The sequence below is a fragment of the Castor canadensis genome, chromosome X, assembly GCF_047511655.1.
Source record: "Castor canadensis chromosome X, mCasCan1.hap1v2, whole genome shotgun sequence".
NCBI lineage: Eukaryota > Metazoa > Chordata > Mammalia > Rodentia > Castoridae > Castor > Castor canadensis.
Genome location: NC_133405.1, coordinates 1,441,467 through 1,451,031, shown reverse-complemented (window position 1 = coordinate 1,451,031; position 9,565 = coordinate 1,441,467). Strand labels below are relative to the sequence as shown.

Here is a 9,565-nt window from a genome sequence, read left to right as displayed (position 1 = left end):
CGTGGGAAGGAAGCATAAATAGGAGGAACACAGTCCAGACCAGCCTCGGTATGAGAGCAAAAGCCTACTTGAAAAATAACTAAGCAAAAAGTACTAGGACATGGCTCAAGTGTGAGAGCACCTGCCTAGCAAGTACAAGGCCCTGAATTCAACCCCAGTACCACCCCCTCTCCCCAAAAAAAGAACTAAAGGAATATAGGATTGAAAAGAAGTAAAACTTTTTGCTGATACAATGATTACGTACCCAGACTATTCCGTATTTATTCCAAAATGACTAGAGTGAATTTAAGCGAAGTCATAGGCCCATATGCAAAACTCAGCTATTTCTATACACTATCAATAAATAACTAGGAAATGAAGTTGCCATTTACAATAGTATCAAAAAACATGAAGTAGGTGAGGAAAAAATTAATGATATATGAAAACACTAGGTAACAGTACTGGATCTGTCCCCAGTATGGACGTGGCTAACTGGGAGGCTTTCTTTTTTTTGGTGGGACTGGAGTTTGAATTCAGGGCTTCACACTTGCAAAGCAGGCTCTCTACTGCTTCAGCCACACCTCTGGTCCATTTTGGAGACTGGGGGGGGGGGTCTCACTAAGCATTTGCCCAGGCTGGCCTTGAACCATGATCTTCCCTATCTCAGCCTCCTGATCTCAGCCTTGTAAGCAGCCAGGATTTACAGGCATGAGCCTTGACTAAGTTCAAGGCTTTCAGTGTAACAAACTTCACAAGTATAGCCAGAGATAGAAACGTAAGTTTTTATTACTCAAGGACAACTTGGACTTCACCAATGCCTAGCTTCATGGGGGCGTGTAGTGTGACTCGTGATTGTGCACACAGAATCACTGTAAGCCTGGGCTACAGCCCCGGGCTACTTTTGTAGACTCTCAAGAGGACAGACAAAACTTGGCTTGCTTCTAAAAATGTGAGTCACATTTTTCTTTTTCCCGAAAATGTTGCCCTTTCCTTTCTGCCTTGCTTTCAACTTCTGCTTCTTGGGGCTTCTCACTGTCTGGCTAACACAAGCCTTGGCATTGCTGGACCTTGGGCAACAGCCCTTCTGCCACAACAGTGCCTGGACCTGAGGCTGAGCCTGTGGCCTTTGGAGCCCATCTGTGGTGCCTAGGGGTGGCCTGGCAGTCACGTTAGGCTAACTCACAGGTCTGTGGTGAAGGTTGTGACACCGGCCGGAGGCAGGGGTGCTGTTGGACTCTCCGGGGGAATCTCAGAATTCTCACTTCTCGTTAGTGGACTGAACTATAGGGCAGTCATACTTCACTTTTGCAATTGACAAGGGGCTGGGAGGGCACCAGGCACACCTGCTCTGTCGTGCAGAAGGGCTGTTTCCCTTGGGGCTTTAGGAGAGTCCAGAGAGACAGACTAAAGATTCCTGCAGGCCTGGGCTGCAGACTTGCTCTAGCTCTCAGGGGACTCAGCTCCCCCCACACCAGTGGCCTCACTTGCCTCCCCCAGGGCTGTGTAGTTAGCAGCCTTCCAACACGTGCCAGCCTACCCGTTAGATGCTACTGGCTTGCCTTGCCCCCAATGCTGGACCAAAGGCAGGCCTCAGAGATGGCTTGCCCTATCAGCAGCTTCCAGCAGCCTCCTTGGCTGGTCCTGCCTGTTCCCACACCCCTAGAGCAGCAAGGTCCACCACCCTCTCTCCCTTGCCAGGATGGGCCCTCACCCCTGCTGCCTGTGGGCTAAGTGGGTTTGTGTGCTATGAGAACTTCCAACCATGAGAACTTTGACTTCCCAGTGTGGGGAATCTGCCCAGGTGAAGAATTCAGCTCTGAAATTCATCACTCTCTTCAGGTCCCTGTCTGTTTTCATGTTCCAGGCCAAAGCCTACAGAAGGAAGAGGAAATGTCACTTAGCCAACAGGGGGAGACTCCCTGTCTGCCAGAAGCCCTGGTTGAAGTCTGGGCCATGCCTCCTCCTCCTAGGGCACTGTCCGGAAGCAAAGGTTTCTACTTCTAAGCAGCAGTTCTTCAAATGGTACATGCAATGGCAAATTCCTGCTGGGGTTTCACATTTTCCGGGAGCACTGGGGGGGGGGACGACACTGGCACCCTGTGGTTAAGAGAAGGTGTGGGAACTGGGCTAGGATCTTCCTACAGGAGATGTGGGGGGCACTGTTAGAGGGAGTGGCTTGCCTGAGTGCCTGGGGGCCTCAATCGTGCAGTCAGAACAAGCACTCAGGTGATTGGGGTTGCCATGAGGAAGTGTGTCTCTGCAGCCTGAAGGTCAGTCATTGGGCTGCAGCATGTGTGTGGGTTAAGGAGGGAGCTCCACTGGGGGCCCACTCTCTAGGAAGCTGAGTTGGAGGTGTGTACTCAGGTACCTGGGAAGGAGCCTGACGACAGTAGCTGTAGGCTGTCCAAGACCCCATCCTCATAAAGGGCCAGCTTCTGTACCATCTTCTGTCGGGCTGGGTTGATGATGATCCGAGGTGGCTCTGACAATGACGATGATGACGATGACGATGCACAGCTGACCACTGGTGATACTGGGGCAGAGACAGCACCCCCTCTTAGCTGTCCCTGGTGACTCTCAGTCACACTCTAGCCTCATGAGTCTCCCCAGCCCCCACCCTAGTACCCTGCCTTGCTGGTAGGACAGAATTCCTCAGTGAACTGTGAGGCCAGGGCCCGGAGGGAGTCATGCCATGGATCCAGCTCTCAGAGTAGGCCAGGAACCAAGACAGAGCCTTCTTTGTTCTCAGCTTTTAGGAGTAGGGTGGGGGAGAGAGAAGGGCTAGGAAGGCAGCTCCTTGCCTCTCATCTACTTGGGGCATGATCTTGGGGAGGGAAGTAAGATAGCACCAGGCTAAGGACATAGTGAGCTGAACAGCTGGCCCCATGTTTCTTCCTCTCAGAAGGCCTGCGTGGGAAATATGGGGGCTATTGTGAAAGGAGGCTTCTGGTCCCCCCCTCTGGTCACCTGTACTCTCCTGAACCCCTGAACTACCTTCCACAGCTGTGGGCTGGAGGCCTGGGCCACTTCCCCAGCTTGATTCTCCAGCGGTGCCCCTCTCAGTACAGTCAACCTCTTTGAGGGGTGCCGGCCTTGGGGGGCAGCCTGGGGTCAAGTGCCAGGAGTGCAGGGAAGCAGAGAGACTGGATATACTCTCGTCACTCTCCACAGGCTGGTTGGGGCTTTTCTGGAGCTGCTGGGCAGCCTGGGCTGGTGCTCCTGAGGGCACTGCCAGAGGCTGACATGGGCCACTCCCACTCTGGGCACTGCCAGTGGTGGACATGTAGGAGTTCTCCTGTGGGGAAGGGGGGCTGTGGCCAGCGGCCTCTGGCTCCGAAGGAGGCCCTGATCCTGCTGCCTGTAGCCCCTCCAGCCTCTTGTACACCTGTGTGGAGAGAAAGGCTCTCAGGACAGGCAGAGCTGAAGCTTCTGGGCTGGGCAGGGTGGCCCTGGCCCAACACTTCATGGTAAAACTACAGAGCTGTTCCAGATTGGCCACGACCTACCCTGGGTTCAGGTTGCTGCTACAGGCTCTGGGGGGCTGCAGGAACCACCAAGCCAGCACACTCTGCAGCTGAGCAAGCTCTACTACTTGCCCCTTTGTCCCTATCACAGGAGTGCTGAGAATCATGGCCACTGAAGCCAAGTACTATATTCTCAACTGTCACCAGAGTTAAGAGAACCAGGGAGAGAAGAAAAAAAGACAGAGACAGTGGCACAGTACCCCCAGTAGGAGGCGGGGTAAGAGCCCTTTCCTACTATCTGTGACATGGGATCTGAGCCCCACCCAGAAAATAGGACCCACTGCATCCTCAGTTCAGTGGGGCATCACCCAAAGCAGAACCAAAGGGCAAGCAAGGAATGTTGGGAGACTCCTCTCCAGAAAGGGGCTAGGCAGGTATACTGTGTTCAACTGGCTATGGAGCAAGGCCAGGAATTGGGGTTTCTGGCTGGCCACCCTTTCCCCACGGGCAGCTGACTTCCCTGGGGCTACCTGGGTCATGGGGGGCCTCCTCTTGGCCCGGCGGTGCAGGCAGCAGCAAGCCAGCTGACCCAAGGCCAGGCCCAGCTGGGGTGGGCATGGCCCAGGCCTGGGGTCCAGGTGCTTCTTGTAGATTTGGGCAGCAATAGGAGCAGCCCAGGTATCCACACCTGCTTGGAGAGTGGTCTGGGTGCTTTTCAGGGTCACCCCAGCCTCCTCGGCCTCGTCTTCAACCAGATCTTTCTGTGGGACAGATACTGTGAGCATGGCCTCTGGGTGGCCACACCTTAGCTGAATTCCCCAGGCTCTTGTCACTCAATCCTGTTGGCTTCAGTCTCTGGTTTTATTAACAACCCATAGTGCCCAGTGCTGCACCAGGTTCTAAAGACAGAGTGACAATCCAAACAGTCTAGGCCCCACTTCACAGAGCTGACTTCCTGGTGGAGGGAGGGGAGTAGATGCCAACAAGCCTATTAGCTTGTTAACAAGACCCATGGGGCCAGAGCGAGTGGTACTTGAGCTGGGACCTAGAGGACATGCTGGTGGATACAGAAGGCAAAGGAAGGAGGAATCGAGTCTGGTTCATAGCTTGTTGTATGGGCTGAGTCCCTGATGAGACCAAGAATGGACAGAAATAGCCCCCATACAGAAGAAGTGACAGGAGGTACACAAGTTTATAAAAAGTGAGGAGCAATCATTAGCCAAGCATGTTCTGGGTCTCGGAATTGTCTGGGGACGGCCTATGTGTTAAATCTGTACAGGAAACTGAGGCCCAGCAAGGAGCAGGAATTTGCTCCAAGAACATTGTCAAGCTGGAACTAGAACCTGTCTCCTGTTCCCATCTCAGTGCATGGTGAGGCGGACAGGAATGCAGAAGGATTGGGTGGGGACAGCTCGGAGCTGTCCCCACAGCATGGAGCATTTTACCTGCAACTTGTCTGGTAGGCCCAAGGGAAGGCTTCTCAACCTGCCCGATTCTCTACAACTGCCTTTCCTGGCGCCTGCCTTCTCTGAGTTCCACTGCAGCTCTGGTGCTCTGGTACCAGGCCAACAGAACTGTCTCCTTTCCTGTCCCCATCCCAGGTGGAGTCTGTCAAAGACCATGGATTTTTTGTGGTGGTACTGGGGGGTTGAACTCAGGGCCTCACACTTGCAGGCAGGTGCTCTATCCTTGAGCCACAGTGCCAACCCTTTTGGCCTTGGTTATTTTTGAGATGGGGGCCTCACTTTATGCCCGGGCAGGCTTGGACTGTGATCCTCCTAGTTGTGCTTCCCTGTGTAGCTGAGAATGCAGGTGCACACCACTGCATCCAGCTATTGGTTGAGATGAGGTCTCGCCAAGTATTTTTTGCCTGAGCTGGCCTCAAACTGTGATCCTCCTGATCTCTGCCTCCCAAGTAGCTAGGATTACAGACACGAGCCACCACGCCTGCCTGGCGCATGGACGTCTTTTTACAGTGCTCTCATGTTAGGTAAGCACTGTACCATCGAGTTACATTCTCAGCTCCAAGGCCCATGTACAGAAGAAAGACAGGTTTTTCCTAGCAAGGTAAAGGAAGCTGTTCCAGGTCCTGCCCACTTTCAAAGATGAGTCAGCAGCAGTGGCAGCGACAGGCTTCTGTGGGGCACTGCGTTTTGAATCATTCCACCCTTCAGAGCTGCAGCTATTAGTAGTAAGGGCCAGTGCCTCTCTCCCTCCCTTCCTCCCCGGGGGCTCACCAGATACTTGGTCCTGGTACCATGCGTCCTCACAGCTCTCTGGCCAGCCAGGGTCTCCAGCACTACCTAGAGAGGGTGGGATGGACAGTGTCACCCCAGGCCTCAGCAGGGAAGTGTTATGGCAAAGAGGACGTCTCTGGGGTGAACACAGATTGGGGTTGACAGGCACGCAGCCCTGGGATAGGCAGGTAAAGACCAGCAGATGAAAACAGGTTACCAGCAAGGACAGGGCCAGGTGTTATGGAATAAAAGTTCAATTTGGAGGGCCCATTTGAAGCAAGAGAATGCAAAATTACCAACACAAGATTAGGTGCAAGGATGGGAGAGCCCTGGAACCGAAGCTTTGTTAGCTTCTCACCAGGTTGGCCTCTGACCTCTACACAGAATTCTCCAGGCCCTCCTGCCTTTGCTTACTGGTGGCTTTTCCTCCCCCAAGCCAGCAGAGGGGCTAGTGGCTCACCACCCCAAAGCTGAAGGTATCAGTGTCCACAGCTAGGCGTCCTGTCTTGATGTACTCCTCAGGCAGGTAGGCCAGGGTGCCTCTCACAGTGCGTGTCCGGGCCACAGCACTGCTCTGGCCAGGATTGGCCCCTGCAAAGCGGCTGAAACGAGCCAGGCCAAAGTCTCCCAGCTTGGGCATCAGTCTCTCATCCAGAAGGACATTGGAACTTGAGGAAGGAAGAGAGTGCCATCAGCCCAAGCCTGGCCCTGGCATGCTCTTTCCCCATACCTGAGTGGCTCCGATGAAACTGAACCAGAGGCTGCCAGTCTGGCACCTTGCCCATGGAAAGTGGCTGCCAGTGCCTTGCATGTCTCATATGCCTGATGGCCAGCAGTCCAAGGCACTCTCCCACAAACTCGGCCTCTGCTCATCAGTGGGGCCCATTGGTGGCCTCATTTCCATACCTGTGTCATGCAAGGGTGCTCAATGCTGTAGAAACTGCTAGATCTGAGGTCCCAGGCTGTGCCTGTCCCCATATCAACAGGAACGAGCAGGCTGAATCTCACAGGGCTCCTTGGTGGGCAGGGGTCATTGCTTTGGGCCTGCAGCTCTCACCTCTTGATGTCTCCATGGATGAGGCTGGGACTGTCTTGATGTAAAAACTGAATGGCTCGGGCTGTGCCCAGAAGGATGTCCAGTCGCTGAGGCCAGGAGAGAGGGGGGCAGGCCTGAAATGGCAAAGATGGGGAGGCTGAAGACAGCTGTTCTTTGACCTCAATCTTCCTCCCACCTGTCACCATGTGGTCTGGAACAAGCCAGCCTCTTCACTCTCTTGAGCCTCAGTTTCCCCTTCTGGAAAACGAGGAGCAAAACTATCTACTACCTAGCTCTACCTCCTCCCACTAAAGCTATTCCAAAGCTTCATAAAACACTTCAAGGCCGGGAAAGTAGGTGGGGAGCATTTCTTGGGATTCATGACAGATGTAATAGGCTTGGGTTCCCAGAGGTCCTTCCTTGTCCCTGGTCAAGAAGGTGTCAAGGACATTTTCCCCACAGCTTACATGAGAAAGCAAGAAAGCGCTTGCGTCTTGTGGGTATGTCCTTCAGGCAGGGCCAAGCCTTGGGTCCAGTTGGACAGCCTGTGTCCACCAGTCCCCTGTTCCTCAAGAGCTAGGCTGACAAACCCTTTAGCTACTCTGCTTCCATAGGGTAGAAGTTTTAGCCGATAATCCTATTTTTAGAGTAGCAGCCAGGGACAGGCCACACAAAAGAGTTTCATAGAAATTCTTGGGCCAAGCCCTGCAGCTAGGCTGCAGGGGAGCCAGCAGTCCAGGCCCTGCCTGCTGAGGGGCCCACTCACAAAGGCTAAGAGGCCAGGCCTGTGCCCGGCTCTGTCCAGGTGCCAAGAGTGCTGCACATACCATGAAAGGTGCCAGGTCAGGTGAGTTTACCTGAAGGTGGAGTCGGTCTTCCAGGGAGCCATTGGGCAGGAAGCCGTAGACAAGGCAGTAGAAGCCACTCTCAGCACAGTAGCCAGCAAAGTCCACAATATTTGGGTGACGAAACCTGTTTGAAAGGATGGAGTCTGAGCTCTCTGGCTCTCCAGGACCTCTACTTTCCATCTGGTCAGACTGGGTGGGCAGCTCCTGCTGCTCCCTCACCTAAGTCTAGTAGGCCTTGGAGGCCTGAGGGAGCCAAGTCCTGTTGTGTGCCGTCCTAGAGACTGATGAGGCCCTGCTGTGGCTCTCCCTGTACCCTCCACCAGGAGGAACCCCTGAGGCTCACCTTGACAGCTGCTCCACCTCCGTCAGGAAGCTCTGCTTCACCACAGTCCACTCTAGGTCAGCCTCCTGCAGCCGCCCGGGTGTGGTGGGAGAAGGGGCAGGGAAAGTAGGCAGCATGAGCTGGGCTCCTTAGCCCTTCCAATGCTATTTGTCTCAGGCCCAGGACAAAGGGTTGGTACCCTTGAACTGGAATCAGGACTGAAGCTGGGGCTTGGGGAACAGGAGGGGAGCGGGGAAGCTGGAGAAATGAGGTCTGATGGGAAGGGGGTCCTGAGAAGCAAGGGCTGGTGGATGGCCTTCCAGAGCCATTGACAGGATGCCATACCTACCTCCTTCAACCTCTTCACAGCGTACATGGTATTCCTCATCACCGCCAGGTACACACACCCAAAACCGCCCTCCCCGATCCTGAGCTCCTCGGAGAAGTTGCGGGTGCCCTGGGAAATCTCACAGAGGGGCCAGCAGAAAGGGGACGGGTGGGCCCTCTGCAGGAGAGACACCTGGCTCTCTGGGCTTGCCTGTTGGAAGAGACCCTAGATCAGGTGAGGGGTCTGACTCCTTCCCAACCTGCTCAGGCTGTAAGCTCCCATTGACTCTGGCTGCCTCTTAGCGGACCTGGCTTGGCTGACCAGGATTCCGAGGTGCAAAGGCTGAGTTTCTTTCTCTTTGTTTGGAACCTTCCCTGGAGGGCAGGGGGCACCTACCTTGGTAGAGGAAGGGGCTGGAGATGGCAGTAGTGGCTGGAGGGAAGCAGGGCTTGGGACTGGGCAGAGCTCTGGCCCTGAATGGGTCTGGAGGCCTGGAAAAGCTTCACAAAGACGCCAGTGAGAAGGCAGGCAGAGACCAGCAGCAGGGTCTACAGCCACGGCAACAGTCAAGGGGAGCTCCTTTCCTCAGGTCCATCAAGCCCAACACCTGGGCCCCCTTACCTGGGGAGAGGAGGGTGGAGGTGGAAGGCTGCAACTTCCGGGGACTCCAGGACTCGGCCTCAAAGGGTGCTGAGATGCTGCTGGGTCTCGGAGCAGTGGTGCTTGGGGGCAGAAAGGGGGTAGGAGGGTGCCCTGGGACGCCAAGGAAGGAAAGGAAGACTGAGGCCCAGGAGGTGGGGGAGGCTATGGGTCCCGCCATCTCAGCGGCCTCTGTGTCGGTCCCCTCCCACAGGTCCCCCATCCCCAGTGTCGGGGTCGCGCGCGCGCTCACAGGACGTGATGATGTCCCGCGCACGCAGCAGCTGCAGGTGCGTGAGGATGTGAACGAGGTCGGCTACGCGCGCGTTGCGGTTGATCCAGGGCCACAGGACGCTGGCCGTGCGCTGCCCAGAGCGCTCACACAGTCGCAGCTCGGTCTGGTCACGCACGATTAGGGCCGCTGCGGAGCGAGGGTCGTCAGGCCTCGGCGCGGCCAGCCCGCGTCCCCCGCCCCCCCACCGGCCCGTTGCCACCCACCGAACTGGCACCAGTCAGCGGGCTCCAGGGCGTCCATCACTTTGTAAAAGCGGCACATGACCCAGGGCGGCACCTCGTACAAGAAGTGCTGGGCGCCGGGGACTGCGGGCTCCCCCGGTCCCGGCCCCCCGGCCATGGCTGTCGCCGCCGCTGCCGCCGGGCCAGGGCCTCAGGGCCGCGGCGGACGCGGGCCTGGGCCGGCCGGGTCCGCGGA

At 55.8% G+C, this 9,565-nt stretch overlaps 1 protein-coding gene across 1 annotated transcript; it reads right to left on the bottom strand.

The window, feature by feature from the left end:
• Positions 1-747: 747 nt before the first annotated feature.
• Positions 748-9,565, bottom strand: Irak1 (interleukin 1 receptor associated kinase 1). Its single transcript, XM_020170467.2, has 14 exons — positions 9,352-9,565; positions 9,107-9,274; positions 8,836-8,967; positions 8,611-8,714; positions 8,236-8,424; positions 7,908-7,972; positions 7,574-7,688; positions 6,738-6,850; positions 6,141-6,348; positions 5,681-5,746; positions 3,974-4,204; positions 2,974-3,364; positions 2,348-2,512; positions 748-1,851 (listed from the first exon to the last, which is right to left on the bottom strand). Exons 1-14 carry the CDS (start codon positions 9,485-9,487, stop codon positions 1,790-1,792), a joined length of 2,145 nt encoding a protein of 714 aa, XP_020026056.2. The 5' UTR covers positions 9,488-9,565; the 3' UTR covers positions 748-1,789.

What these genes read in the sequence shown, in the direction of transcription:
- Irak1 (XM_020170467.2), bottom strand. Translation starts at nt 9,487, where the DNA reads ATGGCCGGGGGGCCGGGACCGGGGGAGCCCGCAGTCCCCGGCGCCCAG. An exon ending in AAGACCGACTCCACCTTCAG is followed by an intron (nt 6,851 to 7,573) that starts GTAAACTCACCT and finishes TTGCCATTTCAG; the next exon opens with GCCTGCCCCCCTCTCTCCTG. An exon ending in ATACCTTCAGCTTTGGGGTG is followed by an intron (nt 5,747 to 6,140) that starts GTGAGCCACTAG and finishes CACCCTCTCTAG; the next exon opens with GTAGTGCTGGAGACCCTGGC.